General features: G+C 44.3%; 1 protein-coding gene across 1 annotated transcript in view; it reads left to right on the forward strand.

The window, feature by feature from the left end:
* Nucleotides 1–6327: 6327 nt before the first annotated feature.
* Nucleotides 6328–20031, forward strand: part of HMCN1 (hemicentin 1) — a 291005-nt gene continuing 277301 nt past the window's right edge. Inside the window, exon 1 of the mRNA XM_063134738.1 lies at nucleotides 6328–6625. Coding sequence (XP_062990808.1) covers nucleotides 6328–6625 — 298 coding nt within the window. The remainder of the gene's footprint in view (nucleotides 6626–20031) is intronic.

Raw genomic sequence — 20031 nt, forward strand, 5'->3', positions numbered from 1 at the left:
CAGATGCTAGATACCTTCAACAAACCAAGGTGTGTTATAGATCACAGCCGCTCTGCCACCTCCATCAGCCCTTGGATGATGCTATAGTGTGTACCTGGCCAGAATCAACTGGGCACACATGGGATGTCTCCTCTAGCCAGCTCTTGGCCGTGCTAACAATAAGATGTTCCATCGTTAATAAAATCATGACTCTGTGATGTTTCATTGACCGCACTCCTAAGCCTGATGCATGGGAAAATGCTCCTCACCACTTGGCAGACGATAGAGGTGAGTGGCTAACCAGATGGAACATGCACACCGTGGCAAGCGACTACATTGTAGCTTCTGCACTGAACTCCTAAATATCCATAGATGGAGAGACAACGAGACCTAGGCCAGATCTACACCAAGCAGATACAACACTTTGAAAACATTTTGAAAACGGTATATGGAATGTGTCCTGGGCCTGAACAATTGTCGAAACCATTATAAACTGTTATAAAAGTTTAGTGTAGATCCTGCCCAATATTACTTGCCTGTCTTTACATGGAAGTATTGGGAGTGAGATCTCCAGGTTGCAATAACTTGTCATTGTGGTTAGGAGGATAGAAGACAAAGCATGTGAACCCGGGTACTATTTCTCCCTTGGTACAACTTGGACCACTGGAGAGAAATAATTACAATTGAACAAAGCCAGCCATGACAAAATCACCTGCTTCTTAGGTTAACGTATTTTATTCTAGTAATATGAATGTATTTCCCCCCAGGGACTGTATATACAGGTAAGAAAAGGTTAACTGTCAGCAGGAGGGGGGTTGTGTGTGATTGGCTGCTTTGATTCTACCTGGGGGGAAGGGGAAGTGAGTGATGTCAGATGTGCTTTTTTCTGTTTTTGACAGTTAGTTTTTGAGGGTCAATATGCCTCGTGTAGTGCAGAGTGGAAAGCGGCAGTTACTGCAGCCGAAACTCTCCCCACGGCCTGAGTTCGATCCCAGTGGAAGGTGGTTCTCAGGCAGCCGGCTCAGGTCGACTCAGCCTTCCATCCTTCCAAGCTCGGTAAAATGAGTATCCAGCTAGCTGGGGGAAAGGTAACCGCGACTGGGGAAGGCAATGGCAAACCACCCCACTACAAAGTCCGCCAAGAAAACGTCAGCGAAAGCAGGCGTCCCTCTAGGAGTCAGCAATGACTCAAGTGCTTGCACGAGAGGTTCCTTTCCTTTCTTTCCCTTTGAGGGTAAATAGGCTTTGGAATCTGGCAGCAAGCCTATATACAAGGCAGCAAGCCTTTATACACCAGTTGGGGGGACCATGGGTGGGAGGGTGCTGTTGCACCATGTCCTACTTGCAGGTCCCTGGTGAACAGCTTATTGGCCACTGTGTGAACATAGTGCTGAACTAGATGGACCCTTGGTCTGATCCAGCAGGGCTCTTCTTATGTTCTTATGAAGCACCATTTTAGTTCTGAGGGAAGATTTAGAGGGGTAGTGAGGCAGGCTTAGGCTAATTATTAAACATTTATGTAAATAATAATAACATCTGTAGCACTGAAACAACTTCTTGTAAATAATATACTTTCATTTTGTGTTACTGAATTAAATTTATTTTGTATGCCAGGATACACTTTGCCAAACTTGAAGTTTGCACTGAACAGTGATCAATTTGGCACACGGCGTTAATTGTGGCAGGATATAAGGTTAACTACATCAGTGTCTACAGCTGATTTGGCAGTGACGTCCCACTCCTTGAGCTTATTATCCTAAGCGTGAAGGGATAATAGGGGAAGTAGAGGTGTCCAAGCAATTGTCTGGCCTCAGCTGGGGCTGGTTCCACTGTGCCCCATAGGTTGGTTCCCCCATTGTTTCACTTCTTTGTTAATTGGAAGAAGAACATTGATAGCAACAGTCTCAGAGAGGCGTGTTGGCAGTTGGAGCACACACCAGCAAGATTTCAGACATAAGGCTCCATCACACCGGGGGATGGGGGAGAGAAACACGTTCCCTACCGTCGCTTCTCTGCCCATGTTTTTGTTCCTCAGTTACTTCCTCTTTCAAAAGAGGAAGTACACAACGAGCACGAGACCCATTGAGTCTGCTGTTCAATGGCACTGCTTCTCCTGTACACAGCAGGAGAGAGCAGCAATTCTGAGTTTAAAAGTACATCGGACTTTGTGGAGAGTTTTTTTTTGTCGCGCAAGGAAGGCCAGAAGGCGCACGGGAGGCAGACAACGTCATGTGAGGGACCTGAGCAAACTCTGTGAGTGCCCAGCAGTGAGCGTGCGAAAAAATGCTGGTCAGATGGAGCTCATAGTCTTATTTGTGAGTGAAATGTTTTGTGATAGAAATTCCATGCTAAACAATACCGAGGTTCCCTCCATGGGTTATATCCATTTGGAGGCATTTGCTTAACTCTTCTGCTTTAGAAATTGAGTTGATCTGTCTTACCTCTAACTTTCCTGATGGAGCAGGCTTTCTGGTACTAAATATCTCCATTTTTCTGTAGGCTCCATAGGAATCTAGTCCAACCTGGTTCCTCCAGATGTGCTGAACTATGCGCTTCCATAATGCCCAATGCTTATGCTGGCTAGGAATTCTGTGAGTTGCCATCTAACACATCTGGAGGACACCAGGATGGGGAGAGGCTTTCCTTGTCCACTGTCCTTTAGATCACATAAAAGCACTCTAGCTTTACTCAAGTGTGTGTCTGTGTGCGAATGCATTGTGCAAATGTAAAAATGAGTACCACTCTTGTAGCTTTTGGAAACAGTATGTGTTCCTTTTATTTTCAGCTGTATAATAATTCTTGTGAAGTGATGGAGGGGAAATCCAAAGTGAATCATGTTATGCTAACCACTGCTTAAGCTTTTAAAATGAGAGGTCTTTTAGAACTAATTGAAAGTTCTCTGTAATAACAGATGTGTGAGACTTTATTGTGGTTATTCAGGCCCAATTTATATGCTCACACAACTCGTGATCCTGTATCTGCACACACACATGTAACGTGTGAGGTGGGCGCTCTCTTCAGAAGCCTATTTCATGTGCAACGTCAGTTTATTCAGTTCTTTCTCTTTAAAAAAGGGTGGTGGGAATTGTGTGAAATGAACTTACACATACATGGGCTACCATGTGAATGCCCTCTCTTCATATGGGATGTTGGTATGTACATAGAGAAAGGGATGGGTGCACATAGGTTGCTCCACCACCATGTATTTGCTGGTGGATGGATTTCTGGCCCAGTAAGTGTATGAAAAGGATACAAAGAGGGAATGGAATGGGATGGGGAAAGGGTGGGGAAAATATACTGTTTGTATTGTATTGAAAAATGAAAAAAACAACCAACAAGTGAATAAACTCTTAACAACAGCAAATGTATGGAAAGAGGCCAAGTAGTGTGGGAGAGGGACTCTGCACATGTTCAGAGGCAGGTTTTCTTTTATTATTCCATAGCCGAAAACAGACTCCAAAGCTATGCCCCAGAGAAGCCCCACACATATTAACTCATGTATGGTATGTTTTTAATCAGTTTTTAATGTGTATTTTATATCATGTTTTTATACTGTTTGTTTTATACTTTGAACGGTTTTAGTTTTTGTGAACCGCCCAGGGAGCTTCGGCTATTGGGCAGTATAAAAATGCAATAAATAAAAAAATAAAAAAATATTAAGCACTGAAATTGGTCCTAGAAGCTCCACTGCACAGACCCTCTATCTCGGCACATTGAGTGAGTGGATGCCCCATGCTGCTGATGTATGAGCATCCTTAGGTTCGGAAACTGGGGACCAGTCAAGACTCGGGAATAGTTGTGTTGAGAGGTGGAAAGGTGGCTCCTATACAAAAAAGTTTCCTTTCCTGGTCTTGTGTGGAGGAAGTAGTAATAATGTGGGTAAAGCCGCACACTACATCACAGCTTTTGCCCTAATGATTTCCCCTGCCTCCAGTGGTTTGCTACCTAAGGCACAAACCTCTAAACCAAGAAGAGGGAGCCATATCTCACAGCAGCCTTCCCTAACCTGGAGTCCGCCAGACCTTTTGGACTACAACTCCCAGAATTCTTGACCATTAGCCATGCTTCCTGGGGCTGATGGGAGTTAAAGTTCAAACCTTCCAGAGGGCACCAGGTTGGGGAGAGCCTGACTTTACAAAGTCCTACTTTACAAAGGACAGTTCTCCGTTTGAAGGACTATCCTGTTACAGTCCCATTTGAAGATAAAGAACCTGAAGAAGGAAAAACAGGAATGAGCCTTGAATTAACACTAACAATTAGCATCTGGTGAGCTGATTGACCAGGCAACACAGGTCACCCGTTCAGAGTCTTCCCCATTAAGGTGGAATGTAGTCAATTTCTATTTAAATTATAGTATTTATTTATAAATTTGCATATGCAGATTTGATGCCAAACCGTGCTCTCTTTTTCTGGTGTTCCATTTCCTCTTTGGGGGGCAATGAGTAAGCAGGGACCCCAATCAAAGGCAGAGCAGACACTTTGCAGGTAGAAGGTTCCAGGTTCAAACTCCTTGGCATCTTCAATTGAAAAAGGATCTTAGGCAACACACTTGGGAAAGATTTCAGTCTGAGATCTGGGAAAGAGCTCCTGTGCATCCTGTTTTCTCACAAAGCCAGTGCTATACTTGCCACAGCCACCATGGCAAATTTAGCAGCAACAGCATGGGACATGGTGGGGCCCACAAAACAGAGGAATGGAACCACATGAATTGCCCACCCTATGGACTAGACACTACCAGTCTAGATGAATCATTGGTTTGCTAAGGCAGCTGAATATGTTCTGCCAAGGGGAAATCCTTTAATCTGGTCACCAATTTGGGTGGCTTTAAAAGAGAATTGGACAAATTCATGGAGGATAAGTCTGTCAGTGACTTCTTCTCCTTATGGAAGAGGCAGTGTAGCTTTGTGCACCACATACACTACTTGCACCAGTTGCTGGGGAACATGGGTGAGAGGGTGCTATTGCAGTCATGTCCTGCTTGCCTGTTTCCCATGGACTAGATTAAAAATACATTAAAGCAGCACATTATTAAAACGCATGGACCCTTGGTCTGATCTAGCACAGCTCTTATATTCTTCATCTGGTTGCAGAGAGTAAGGAGGGGACACTGCACCAATTATCAGAAAATTAATCTGCAATAAACCCTGATTTTAAGATGTCAAATGCACGGCACTTGCAAACTGAAAGCAGGTCTAAGCCGATATATTTTTAAAAACGGTTCATGCAACTTTGCATTCAGTGGGTGCAAATGCAATAAATGTCCCCTCCCTGTTTCCAATTTTGCCTGAATGATCCAATCTGATGGCGGGCAGCTGTGGCCTCTGATTTCAGCTGAAATTACTCTTGCTGCGGAATATCACAATATAGGCAGCAGGGGAAACCTTCATGTGCCTTTCGGAGTGTGATTTCCCTACCAAACTGTGGATGCCTCCTAGTACTCAAGTTACTTTTTATTGCTAAAAGGAGATGGCGTTAGCCATTGAATAAAAACAATTCAAAACCCAGGGGTTGGTTGGGGAAGAACAAAATCTATAGTCAAGCAATACTCTGGTCCTAATAAAGCTATTGCCCGATTGTGGATTTCTCCCCTCCCCGCCCCCCATACCAATTGCTTAAAGTGGATTTAAACATTCTTGATAAAAGGAACCAGAACAAGGTCCCCCCCCCATTTCCCCCACAACCGAATCACAACGGTGCCTGTGTTTTTATGACTGCATATGAAAGAGATTTGCCTGGAGTGGTTTTGTGGCACTCCAGTGACCCTAAATACCTTTTTTAACAAGTCACCCAAAAAAGGGGCCTCGAAGGCAAAGGTGGGGAAGTGGGGTGGACCAATGAGAGGGCGAGCTGAGCTGAGCACCCACTCCTTGTCGCCTATGCAGCAGCAGCAGCAAGGAGAAGCCTCAGTCCGTAGCCACAGCAGCCGAACTTTGGAGATCCTCTCTGACTTCTGCCAAAGAATTCAGAGGCGGCGGCAGAAGTAGCAGCAGCTGCGCTGGGGACATGAATGGGACTCTCTCTCCCTTCCCTTGGTGAGAGGCTGCCAAACTCTTGCAGACAAGTAGGCTGGGGAAGGAGAGGAGAGCCAACAACTTGCAAAGAAAAAGGAGCTACATTCCCCTTGCCTTTCTACCTCCCTTGAGCCCGTGAAAAGTACTTTGGGCAAAAAAAGAAAAAAAGGAAAGGGAAAAAAAAGAGGATTTTTATTGTTGCTTTGAAAAAAAAAAGGGAAATATGAAATGTTTTTTCTTTTTCTTTTTGTAAAACGGACTGGCTCCTTTGTGATGCTTAGTGTGGGGAACTGAGAGCATCGCTTAGGTAGCAAAGAGGAAAGGTGGGTGGGGGGACATGAATTCCCACAGCAATGTTCCCCTGCGGGCCGTGGGATTCTTTGCATCATTACTTTTGGCTCTTTCTTTTTCACCTTGCTGTGCGCAAGATGCTGATGCAGAACTGGGGACTCAAGCCACGCTTGAAGAAATGCCAGAAGGCGCATCTACCTTGGCTTTTGTGTTTGATGTGACTGGCTCAATGTACGATGACTTAGTTCAGGTGATCGAGGGAGCATCCAAAATTTTGGAGACTTCTTTGAAGAGACCCAAGAGACCGCTTTACAACTTTGCACTGGTTCCTTTCCACGATCCAGGTAAGGCAATGCTTTCCAGCTCTTTTAGAATGGGTATTGCATGCAAAATGCCCACACCCACGTACAGAGATGTATATTGATGTACATTGTACATGTACATTGATGGTGCTATATAAATAAATAATAATAATAATAATAATAATAATAATAACAGTTGGACATTTTCCAGGATCATCTGTTGACTCTGACTTAAAGTATAACAAGTTTCTTTTTCTGAATTAAAATTGGAGGGACATTCGACTCCTTATATTAAAAAAAAAAAAATCGAAAGGAGAGAGATGTGATGGGCAAACTCATCCGAGGACAGGTAATTTTGGAACGTGCCTGCATTAAATGGGATTGTATCACTCCGAAAGTAGAGACCTTGCAGAATTACCTCCCCTGATTGGAAAAAAAGGCACACCCAGTGCTTTACATGAGCCTTCACGTATTTAATTAATTACTTTCCTGCAGCAAACTTGGGTGCTTAAGCAGACACATGGCTTAAAAACAGTTGCTGTCAAAGGCTGGCACATAACATCTTCTGTTAAATATAAGCAACTCCATTTACACAGAATTTTCTAATGGAGTGAATTGTGACTCACAAGTGGTGCCTTGCTGGATACCCATCCGTCACATGGAGATGTTAACTGCAAGGTCTTCCTATGGAGATACACAGACACAACGGAGGGCACATAATATTCCCAACCATCGGATGTGCACATAGATTATATGCAATATGTACAATCATATGGCACGTTTTCAATCAACATTTCCAGAGTTTTATTCTAAATGCAATTTGTCTCCACAGAAGCTAATATGAACACTGGATGCTGAAGGGCAACAATTTAGGCATCCTCCAAAATCATGACCTTTGACCCGCCACCCAAAACTGCTTGCTGCTTTGTTGCATTTCCCATTAAGGTTTCCTGGGATACAATACAGGTTTTATTGTAGTCCGCTTCAGTGCTGGTTCTCCTCCTCATTTGCCTCCCTGCATTCCTCATTCCTTCTGCTGTTTATATACATACTCTTCCTGCTTCCTCTCCCACTCCCCAGCATCTGTTTTCTATCCCCTTTCCTAGAACTTTCTCCTCTTCCATTGTCAAATGTCTCCTGGTGACCCCCAAAAGGAAATAGAAACACTGGATGCCCTGGGCTGGGGCATGCGGCAATAGAAGTCCAGAGATAACTTCAAACTAAACACTGAATGGTCTGTTTAAAAATCTGACATTCCTGCTGTTCATTTCACCTGAGACGCACCAGAACGCAAACATCTGGAATTCAGTTGTGTTGGGGGGGGGGACTGACAAATCCAGTTGTTTCCAGTTATTGCTGTGCTTGTTTGCCTTTAAGAAAAAGTCAGAATACTTATCATGACTGGTACGATAACACCAGTGATTGTTAACAGTGACATACTGCAAATATTTTCCATTCTGTCAATTAAATAAAAAAGAAGAAGCCTTCATTGGCCAAGAGTGTTTGCAAAGCCATTCCTTGCTGTAAGGAGCATGCCACAAAAGGGGGTGGGAAATACATGTTCTCCCTGCTGTTCTCTTGAAAGGCACCAACATATTTAAAAGGGAGAAATTACCATTGCAGCGCAGCAAATGCCAGTAGAGGGCCTGAAGGACAGAAGACTGAAACTCCATTGTGCTTCTTTAAACTAGTAGGCTATTTCAATGCCATTGTATTTTCCTATATTTTGGTTTGCCAACCAAATAGAAACATTTAGTTGATTAATCATCAGCTTTTTTTATTGAGTAGCCGATAATATTTAGATACATTTGCATATTGCCCCAAACCTTCAACATATGTGCCTTTTTGAGGCACTGATGTGAGATAAAGTACAATTTAATAAACAAAAGGTACCACTTATTGTCACGAGGAAAGGCCATCAGTAATACTTCTCCTCTCCCCCCCAAAAATAAACAAGTGTGCCCTTCACTCTCAGTTGTCTCTAGTTGGCGAACTCTGCCAAATGCTCTGAACTAGCAAAGATGTTTTGTGTGATCAGGGCTTTAATAACTGTGTTGAGAATAACTACTGTCCTGCAATACCATTAACTGATTTTCAGTTCTACATGAATGGTTCTTATGGTATTTAGGCTTTATAAGTAATTTTCCAATCTCATATATTGGCTATTATCGTCAGCAACTGTTGCTCAAAATGAGCTCCGCCCCCATGGCACAGGGGTGAGTTCTGCTTATACTGGGGTCCCTTCATTCTGTAGCGCCTGCTCTTTTGCTGCATTTCAGAGCTTGAATCAGGAACTAGAGTGGCCATGTGTTCTACTTTACTGAGGACAATCCTCTATCTGAAGGGTTGTCAGAGAGGACAGTCCTCTCTTTGAAGGCCTGCTCTATTTGAAGGGCTGTCCAACCAGTTTTGAAACTCAAGAATGCAAAGAAGGGAGATCAAAATGGGGCCTTGAAGACTGATTGGGAATACTGGTTACCTGGGCCAGATCTACACTGTGTGTCAAATCATTACGATCCCATCATGGTAACGCTATATCCCTCTTGCACATTTATACCTCATAGGACACACAATGACACTTGTTGCAGTATTTTGGATAATGTAGGATAAAAAGCAGGAAACAACACTATGAAAGTAGTAAATGGAATGTCTAATGTGCCCCAACAGTTATCTGTGCATTTCAATACTGCTATAAAGTACTAGCGTAGATCTAGTCCTGGTCATAGTCTTCCCCCTATGGTGAGATGTACTGAATTTCTATTTAAATTATAATAATGATTTCTAAATTTGCATCTGTGCATACAAATTGCTGTACACAAATGTGATGCCAATCTGTGCCCTCTTTTTTGGGTGACACGTTTCCTCTTTTTTGGGTGTGTGTGTGATGTGTATGCGGCCACCCTACATGACCCTCAGGCCCTTAGACTGGAATCTAGCCTAGTGGATCCTGGGACTAAAACCCTGCAAGCTTCAGTTCTGTCTTGCAGGGGGGGAATGGCTTGACTGTTTTGTTTGTCTTTGGCCATTTCTCTTTCTTTAGCTGCACACCTGTGAATACATACCTCCCTCCCCCAAGACTAGGTCTGCCCAGCTTCCAGAATTTTATTTCTCCAGTTCAAGAGTTGGCAGCCTAGTGTACAAATATCAACTTCTGTGATTGGCAGGGAATGTGAAGTTTTGGTTCAAAGAGACATAGGCCTTAGCTAGACCAGGCTTTATCCCGGGACAAACCCCAGGATCGTCCCTGTGCGTCCAGATGACGCACAGGGGATCCCAGGATCAGGGAGGGATCATCTCTCCCTTGCCCCGGGATGGAGCCCTCCTCTTTGGGCCCGCTTTTTCCACCGCAGAACATGTGACCCGTTTCCGTGGTTTGACCCGGCTCCGCGCACGGGGCACAGTGTTCCTCAGGAGCGTTGCGCCCATCAGGGTTAGGGTGGGGGGAGTGGGGAAACTAAATTAAATTTTAAAAAACCCTTACCTTCAGCACACAAGCATTGGTGTGCTCCGTCTTCTTTAAAAATAAAAATGGCAGGCACGACACCTCTCTTCCTGAGGTCATCATGCCTCACGTGTAAATGGAGGAGGGATCTCGTGTTAATCACAATGCGAGATCTTCCCTCCTCCATCGCGGAACAAAAGGTAGGTCTAGTTAAGGACATATATTCCACGAGACCGGGGATTCTTGATTGGAGACTGCATACTAGTGGCTAGATTGTTGGACTGGGAGTCGGGAGATGCGGGTTCTAGTCCCCCCTCAGCCATGGAAACCCACTGGGTGACCTTGGGCCAGTCACAGACTCTCAGCCCAACCCACCTCACAGGGTTGTTGTTGTGAGGATAAAGTGAAGAGGAGGAGGAGGATTATGTACGCTGCCTTGGGTTCCTTGCAGGAAAAAAGGCGGGATATAAATGCAATAATAAATAATAAATAAAATAAATTCAGATACGCCTGCCCATGGCTCTGGAGGGGCTCATACCCTGTGTGCATGCGCATATAAACAAACCATCTAATAAAAATCAAAGAGTTTGAAAGAACCTCAAAAGGGGATTTAGTCTAACCCCTGCCAGTGCAGGAAATCTGCTGCAGCGTTCCCTATAGGCGGCCATCCAACCATTGCTTTCTTTTAACCTGCAAGCTAGTGTGGTGTTGTAATGAATAAACCAGAGAAGTATGATGCTCAGAGGTTCATATATTTGTTACCTGAATCTCTTTTTCCCCTTCCCCCCTCTCCACCCCCCTCCTTTATCTTCCCCATTGAGAGCAGGGACTTGTCTGTTTTCGCTTATGTTACTCTGCAAAGCAGCCACAAATGTTAACATATCACCCTGATAATCACTGCAAAGGGGGAGGAGTTCTTAATGTCATTCCTGCTAAGGGACTGGTGGGCCGGTGGGTGTTACTTAAGGCCAAAGGCATTCCTTGCAAGAGGTTCGTGTCCTACTGCAAATTAAAGAGTACTGGCAAAGGGAAACTTTGCATCACTGCAAAAGCTTTGAGATCAAAGATTGCTGTTTGCTTCTGCATTGCTTACTGACTTCTCATTAATTAGCTCACATGTATATCAGTGGGAGGAAGAATTAATGCAGCAGACATGAAAGAACAGGCAGCTCACTCTGGAACATACTAGTGGGTGCTGGTGACGGTGTGGTCAGAGGTTTGCAGTCAATGCGCAACTTGTTGTCACGACCGTCTCTTGATGGTGGAAACATCCTGGAAACAAATCGCAGCTGAGAACCCGGGACTGGAGAGTGAAGGAAAAGTGATAAGTTGTCTGTCCTTGATGAGATGCAAGAAAATGGCTCGGATCAGTGTCACTGTTTGCTGAGAGGGCACTGGCCATTTTGGTATCAAAGGAAGACTCAAAAATGGTTCAAACAATTTGGAAAAAATTATCACTGCATGTCAAAAGCATGTCAGGGAGAATCTGGAGATGTGTACCAGATATTATTGTGGTTGCAAATGCAAATTACAAGTGCACCATCAGAAGTGTCATGGAACCAAAAGTTATTAGAAGTGTTCTGGAAGTTGTTTACTATGTTTAATGAGAAACAGAACAAATCACCCTGGGGCCACAATCCTGCTTCCTTCCCATTGATGGCAGGATGTGTGGGTTCTGTGCCTAACAGGAAGTGACGGGAGCAGACCGGGGGTGGGGGGGTTAGACTAGCCTGGTCGATTGTTCCCTCTTCCCTTTGATGGTGTAATTTGCATCTGCAGATACCTACAAGCCACCATTTAAATTTACCCACAATGCCCCAGAGCAGTCAGTAGGTGAAGAGCATTGTGGGGAATTTCAAATGGTGGATTGCAGATATGACTGCCAGGCGCAGGAGCTCAGGCTTCCATGCTGGTGGACTTCACCAGGACACTGAGGTCCCACAAACTATCCAAGGAAGTTACACGTTTGGTCCAGGTCTGCCACCTCCTCTCCATTATGTGGTTGCCATTCTTGAGTGGAAACTAAGGGAAAGGAACAAACCAGCTCATCCATTTCTTCCTGCTACAGTTCTCTCTTGTGCGCAGGTTACTCCAGGCAGCTGTAGCATTGCTAGGCCGGCCACTTAAGCATCTCCCCCCCCCCCCCCAAAAAAAAAGAGGACAGAAGAGGACACTGGTTTGTATAAAATCTGCATGTGCTAAATTGTACGTAGAGATGCAAAGTTAAAAAGAATCATTATGATTTAAATAGAAACACAGTACATCTCACCATAGTGTGAAAGACTGTGACCAGGTGACCTTTGTGCCTTCCTCAGCCTGCTGTCCCGGTGCTTTTGACGGGCAACTGCAAGGCCCCACGCTTCCATCTGTTGGTGCTTTATCTGTTAACTGGACTTGAACTGGGCAGCTCTTCACATAGAGGCTACCTTCAAATAGAGGACAGTCCCCTGGCAACCCTTCAGATTCAGAAAGGCCTCTCTAAAAGACCCTGTCCTCTCATTGGACTTCCTATGACAACAGGGATGAAAGCATCTTTAAGGGAGAGCCAGCGTTTTAGCTTTTGAGTTGAGTCAAGTCACCTGGCCCTTTCTTTGTTGTTTGTTTGACTCTACCTGCACAGCCACCTAGTAAAGGATCTTCTCTGAGTGGCTACAGAAAATTAACAGAATGAAATACAATATCAAGAATGTTGGGTTAGACTGCAGCCTTCCTGAACCTGGGGCGCTGCCCCAGGTTGAGGAAGGCTGGGTTAGAGGGAAACTTGCAGCTGGAGGTAGGGCAGGGGAAGAGCCCAGAGGTCAACTGGTATGTACTTTCTAATCAAGGTTTGAGTATTGGCAAGCTTGCAGTGTTTTGGTTTTGAAGGAGACGTATTCATGAGAGAAAATATTGGGAACACATGTTTATTAGAGCCCAAATTGCAAAGGCTGAAGTTGTTGAAAGAGGGTTTTGGTGTTACTTGAGCCTCCTCAGCATGCTCTGGTAATTGGCAATATTTATTACGAGACTCAGCGTAGACTGAAGCTCTGTACTTTCTCCTTTTAATTTGGTCTGACTCCTCTGCAGATTTGCTTGCAGAAGAGGGTGCATCTTTTCTCCGTGTTTACAATCTAGTGTAAGGTTAATTGACAGCTGGTGGCAGTGGCAGGAATTTCCTGTTTAGATTTATTGTTGTTTAATCCAGTTGGTAATATAGTCCCACCCCACCCCTTTTAACAGATTGGACACTGGCGCTCTGCAGGTTTAGTTATTTGATAAACTCCCCTGTTGTCAGTTGTTTGCCCAAGCTCTGGATTTTGTAACTGGAGAAGACCTTTATTGCTGTATCTCTTTGTAAAAGGGGCCAGAATGTTTTGAAGGCTGTTCTATTAAATTACTTCAGACCTTTAACACATAATGCAGTGGCAAGCCTGGGTTGAAGAAACACTTGACTGGGAGCCACTGCTGATCCTGGTTCCCAAATGTATGTAACAACCCCACCCCATTTTTTTTAAATGAAAAGCAGCCTTTAGAGCCTGCCATTTTGAGCAGAATGGCAGGGGGAAAGGAGAGGAGGGATTGCTTAACCCTTTCCCCACCATGTATGTTTCCATCCATCAGTCTCTGCCCCACCAAGTCACTATGGCAGATATTGCTGGTAACTATAAACGCCTACAGATTTTGCCTCTTTCTCCACTTGCAATGATGCATGAATCAGAAGGCTGTATTTTTAAAATGATTGTCCTCCCCCCCTTTTTTTTAATAGAAGAGTGCAACCCCCTTTTTTTGCTCCAAATGGGAAGGAAAAATGGGACAATGCATTCAGGGAGGCGGTGCTGACTCAGGAAGGTGTAGACTACAAGAAGGCCTCTCGCCCTGAGTCGGGTCCATCCTTTAAATCCTGGACGACCCCTTGTGAAGTTGGGAATGTGAGGTACGCTTCTCTTTGTTTAAAAAGAAAATTCTTCATGATGCTATTGCACTATTCTGATGGAGTGATTGACAGCTGCTGGGGACATTACATTCCCCTGTTCAATTCTCCCCACATTGTACTGCTCCTGCGTGATGTTTTCACCACTTCCCCTATTCTGTCAATAATAATAATAATAATAATAATAATAATAATAATAATAATATTTCTTACCCGCCTCTCCATCCTGATCAAGGCGGGGAACAACAGTAAGTATAAAATACATAAAATACGGATTAAAAACACAGTATACATTGTTAAAACTTCCTAAAAAAACATCCTAAAAGCATCCTAAAATTCCACTGGATAGGCCTGCCGGAAGAAATCAGTCTTTATAGCTTTCTTAAATTTTAAAAGACTGTTAAGTTGAAGAATCTCCTCAGGCAGGCCATTCCACAGTTTGGGAGCAGCAGAAGAGAAGGTCCTCTGGGTAATACTTGTCAGCCTAGTTTTGGTTGACTGAAGGAAATTCTTCCCAGACGACCTGAGTGTGCGGGCTGGATTGTATGGGAGAAGGCGATCCTGCAGGTAACCTGGACCCAAACCATGTAGGGCTTTAAAGGTGATAATCAACACTTTATACTTCACCCAGAAACTAATTGGCAGCCAGTGAAGAGATTTTAAAAGTGGCATAATGTGGTCATCCCTAGGTGTACCGGTCACAAGCCTGTCTTGGTCAGTTTCATCTTTGCTCTAGTCACCTGCTTTTTGCCTTTAAAAAATAAAAATAAAATCTTCATGGTGCTATATCAATATTCAAGGATACTGGGTGGAGGACCAGGATGGAACAAGAGGGGAAACTAGCTGCCACAAGCCCAATTGTCTGTTGGACACACAGACCACATACTGTGGGATGTTTGTGGAACAACCCACAGTGTGTAGCTTGCACCCATGATGGGCTTACATATTGGGTGAACGTGACCACTCACTTTAGACTATTCCAATGCATTGCACGTGGGGCCTATTTTTAGTCTGGAAACTTCAGTTGGTCCAAAATGGATTTCTACCTGTGACTGGGTGTTTCAACCATACTATACTGGTGCTTTGTCACCAACATTGGTTCTTTTTCCATTTTTTGGCCCAATTTAATGTGCTAGTTTTAACTTTTAAAGCCTTTTACAGCTTGAGGCCAGGTTACCTGAAAGATTGCCACACAAGAGAGATCTGTTGAAGAGTGGCCATACAGATTTAGCAGATAAATAAATAATACATTTTTTATGAGTAGGTTTCTGACATCTGCTGCAGGTAAAGAACCCACTGACGAAAATGCTATACTTGTATATACACCAGGGGTAGGCAACCTGGTGCCCTCTACTTGTTTTGGACTACAACTCCCATAATCCCTGACAATTGGCCATACTTACTGGGGCTGATGGGAGTTGTCCCAAACCTTTGGAAGGGCACCAAGTTGGCTTCGTCCCTTATAGAGGTAGGCAACCACCTGCCTCTCTAAGGCTGTATACCGGAAGTGTGTGCCCTCCAGGTTGTCAATTGACCATTATTTTTAGTGCTCCAACTATAAAATCACATTCTGAGGAGAGACAGCTCAACAAAGGTGGTTTGTTATTTTCTGCAGTGCCAGCATTACTAACATCTGCCAATCTCCACCACCCATGTCATAAGAACATAAGAAGAGCCATGCTGGATCATACTAAGGGACCATCCAGTCCAGCATTCTGTCTTACCAGATTATAGCCAGTTATGGATGCTACCAGGCCTCAGAGTTCGATGTGAAGTCTCAGGGTTTTAGACTCTTGCTCATGTCATGACTTGCTAGAAAGGAGCCCATGCATCACCAAAAAGAGGACCGAAGGGAATGATTTGCATAACATTTGCATATGCTAATATATAGCAGAGACTGTCCTTCAAATAGAGAACTATCCTCTCTATAAGAGGATACATGTCCACCTTAGGTAACTTTTCTGCCTGAGTACTTTTGATATGTCCATCAGTTTGCGTCTGTGGGCCAGGCTTTGTTTCTGACTCAGAAAGTTACATCCCCTATGACTACCAGTAGTAGAAAGAACCAGCTCCTGTTATGGATTTATTCTAGGCCAAGGCCAAATCTCCCCTTACTTCCTGTTTCCTGTGCTGATAACATCTCCCAGCAAGCAGTGTTCAAACTCTGTTGTATACCGGCAGTGCTATACTGAGAAAGACAACAGTTCTCCCCACCCGCTCCCGAGGATTTATCCTACTAAAACCCAGGCTATGCTCCTCAATTTCAGATTTCCAAGCCTGATCCTTGTCCCAAACCTTTGGCTTCACCCTGACTCCTTCCTCAGACCTATTTTATGGAACAATTTTAAAAAAAATTTAAAAAATTGCAGCCCTGGAAATCCTTAATATAGTATGGTATGCATTTGCCATTTGATCCTTCCATTAATGACTTAAGTGTTGAAGTTCCTTTGATGGCTGCTGCTTTAAACTGTGTGGCTCTTTAAGAGTGCCTCTCTGTTCGTGTGATCCTATCTGTTTAAACTGGTGCTGGCAGATTCCAGGAAGTCGTTTGAAACTTGAGCTGGAGTGAAGCAATATGGTCAGGATGCCCACTTAGAGCTAAACTACACATACTGCTAATCTTGTTAGGTGTAGCAGGACTTGATAGCCTTTTTTTACTCCAATGTAACTGCATGTGGTCCTGATTTACTTGGGGATCGAAGGATAAAACATTTCTCCCCCCCCCCCCCGCACTCCATGCCTCCCCATCCCACCCTGAAATTCCTCACCATGGAGATTTAAACAAAAACAAAAAACCAAACTACCCCCTCCCTGCTTTGGGGGATGTGGGGTGGAATCTCAGGAAAAATGGGTTGGGGGAAAGTTTAATTTTTCTATAATTTGCTGGTCCTGATCTGAATCAGGGCCACACGCAGTTTCCCTGTAGTAAGGAAAAATAGGCTCAATCTACAACTATACAATCAGCAGAAAGTATAATTTGGCCTTGCACATCCCTCTAAAAGAGGAAGTGCATCAGCAAAAAAGAGGACCAAAGAGGACAAAAACTGGTGTCACAACTGAATATGATAATTTCTATGTATATGCAGCTTTAGAAATAATTACTAAAATTGAAATGGAAATACCATACATTTCACCATAGTGGGGAAGACTGACCAGATATTTAACATATACATGAAACCGTTGGGAGAGGTTATCCGGAGTTGTGGGGTGCGGTGCCACCAGTACGCTGATGACACCCATCTCTACTAGTCCTTTCCACCCAATTCCAAGGAAGCAGTTTCTGTGCTAAACCGGTGTTTATTGGCAGTAATGGATTGGATGAGGGCGAACAAATTGAAGCTTAATCCAGATAAGACAGAGGTGCTCCTGGTCAGTCGAAAGGCAGATCAGGGAATAGGGATTCAGCTTGTGTTGGATGGGGTTACACTCCCCCTGAAGACACAGGTCCACAGCTTGGGTGTACTTCTGGATTCAGCCCTGAGCCTGGATGCCCAGGTTTTGGCGGTGGCCAGGAGTGCATTTGCACAGTTAAAGCTAGTGCACCAGCTGTGCCCGTTCTTAGAGATGTCAGACCTGGCCACGGTGACACATGCCTTCGTTACATCCCGATTGGATTACTGTAACACGCTCTACGTGGGGCTGCCTTTGAAGAGTGTTTGGAAACTCCAGCTGGTTCAAAGAGCTGCAGCCAGATTGTTGACTGGGGCTGGTTACAGGGAGCACACAACTCCCCTGTTAAAACAGCTCCACTGGCTTCCAGTCTGTTTCCGGGCACAATTCAAAGTGCTGGTTATGACCTATAAAGCCCTATATGGCTCAGGTCCAGGTTATTTGAAAGAATGTATTCTCCTTTATGAGCCTGCCTGTGCTTTAAGATCTTCTGGAGAAGCCTTTCTTTCAGTCCCACCATCTTCACAGGCGCGCTTGGTGGGAACATGGGAGAGGGCCTTCTCCGTGGCTGCTCCAGTGCTTTGGAACTCTCTTCCCAGTGAAGCTAGGCTGGCTCCCTCCTTGGTGGGCTTTCGGAAGCAGGCTAAAACTTGTTTGTTCCAGCAGGCCTTTGGAGAATAATCTGGCCTTCCATTTATTTATTTATTTATTTATTTTATTACATTTATATACCGCCCCACAGCCGAAGCTCTCTGGGTGGTTTGTTAATATCTATGTTAATATCTTATAATTTTGTTGTGTATTTAAAACGTTTATGGTTTTGTCCCCCCACCCCCCCAATGTATGTTTTAAACTTTGTAAGGCCGCCTTGAGGCCCAGCATTGGGCAAAAGGCGGGATACAGATAATATTATTAATAATAATAATAATAACAACAACAATAATAACAATAACTAGTGTGCCCTGTTTATGCTCAGTCTGCTGACCAGGTGATAAGTACTGATAATGGGCAACTTCAAGGCCTCTGATGCTTCTCCCTTCTTATGGGTCTTTATCTTCAAATCGGACTTGGACTGGACAGGCCTTCAAATAGAGGTCTTAACATGAGCTGGAGTGATTGAGGCTCTGGGTATGTGCTTTGCTCATTCATGTAATCCTGCCTTTGTGTGTGAAAGCCTGGCTGAAAGGAAAGGAAAGCTTATGGGGCAGAGAAATGTAGAGTCCCTAGAAAGCGGCTGAACTCAACCCTCCCCCCCTCCTTTCAATTTGGTCTTGCCTAGGGGAGACGCTTTGCAACTGGAATGCTGCCATACTGTTTAAATTAGACGCTTGGTGGGGGTAGGGGTAGGGTTAAATGTAAGCAGGAAGCCCATTGTAATTTTCATGCCTCGGACACTAGTCCATTTTCATGAGCTGCAGTTTTAAAGCATCTCTGGGGAAGCTGAATATCACTGAAACATTTCCTGAGTTCGCTTAAGCTGCACAATGGTATGCCGAATATTGTTTTTGCAAAAGAGCTCTGCTATTTTGTATGGTCAACTAGGTTGTAATGTAGCTCATTGAACTGGCCCATTTGCTGCACTATGAATTGTTTTTGGAAAAGAAGTCATTTGGGGAGAATAAACCATTCTCTTGTTTTGCAACACCCCATAGAGTTTAGAAGCTGCTTGATTCACTGCCTTAACCGGCACATTTTAAAATGGATCACAGACTTTTAAGGGACAGTTCACACATGCATGTTTCTCATCACTTGATTACTTGACCCTTGATTATGCAGGTTGGTGGGACTCCACTGAAAAGCTTTGGCCCAGTTTGGATCATGTAACAATCCAGGGTATTGTTGAGTGGGTTGTTGAGAAGGCAAGCGGCAGTGAGCGTGCATGCTGGTTCTCATGTCCCCACCCACTCCTGCTGTGATCAACAGCCCAGGAATGAAGCACCCCTGTGTTAGGAATGCCCATCCCTGGGAAATCCACTTCTTATTTTGGCTTGATGGAGTTTCATGGCATGTATGACTTGCTTTGTGTCTACGAGCTGAGCTGCGGGCCGTTCCCCAAACTCTGGGAACTTTCCCCCCCACTTTTTTTGGAAGATTCTGCAATTTGCACAAATTTCTGAGCAATTTATGCAAATTACAGAGAGCCAGTGTGATGTAGTGCTTGGAGTATTGGATTGGGAGTTGGGAGATCCAGGTTCTAGTCCCCACTGGGCCATGGAAGCTTACTGGGTGACTTTGGGCCAGCCCAACTTACCTCACAGGGTTGTTGTTGTGAGGATAAAATGGAGAGGAGGAGGATTACATACACCACCTTGAATTCCTCAGAGGGAAAAAGGCAGGATATAAATGTAATAAACAAACAAACAAACAAACAAATATGCCCGTAATTTGTGCAAAATGCCAAACTTTCCTCCCCCACCCCAAAATGTGCCAAATTTCTGGAAAATCCGTGAACTGGCCCGATTTGCTGCAGTTTGAGTTGGGCACTGCCTCAGGAACCAAAATGAAGTCCAGGGGTGGGGAGCTGAACCTGGGAAAGCCCCTCAAACGCAACCCTCTAAACAGATGTCTCCAACATCCCTATCCTGGGTTCCCCCCCACCCCAGCTGTTACAAAAAACTTAGTTAATTCAACTTTAAGGGGGAAAAGAGAAAAGAAAGGGGGGAAAGGGAAAAAGAAATAAACAAATAAACAAATTAATAAGTGTGC

This window comes from Elgaria multicarinata, chromosome 1 (genome assembly GCF_023053635.1).
Source record: "Elgaria multicarinata webbii isolate HBS135686 ecotype San Diego chromosome 1, rElgMul1.1.pri, whole genome shotgun sequence".
In the NCBI taxonomy this organism is placed as follows: domain Eukaryota; kingdom Metazoa; phylum Chordata; class Lepidosauria; order Squamata; family Anguidae; genus Elgaria; species Elgaria multicarinata.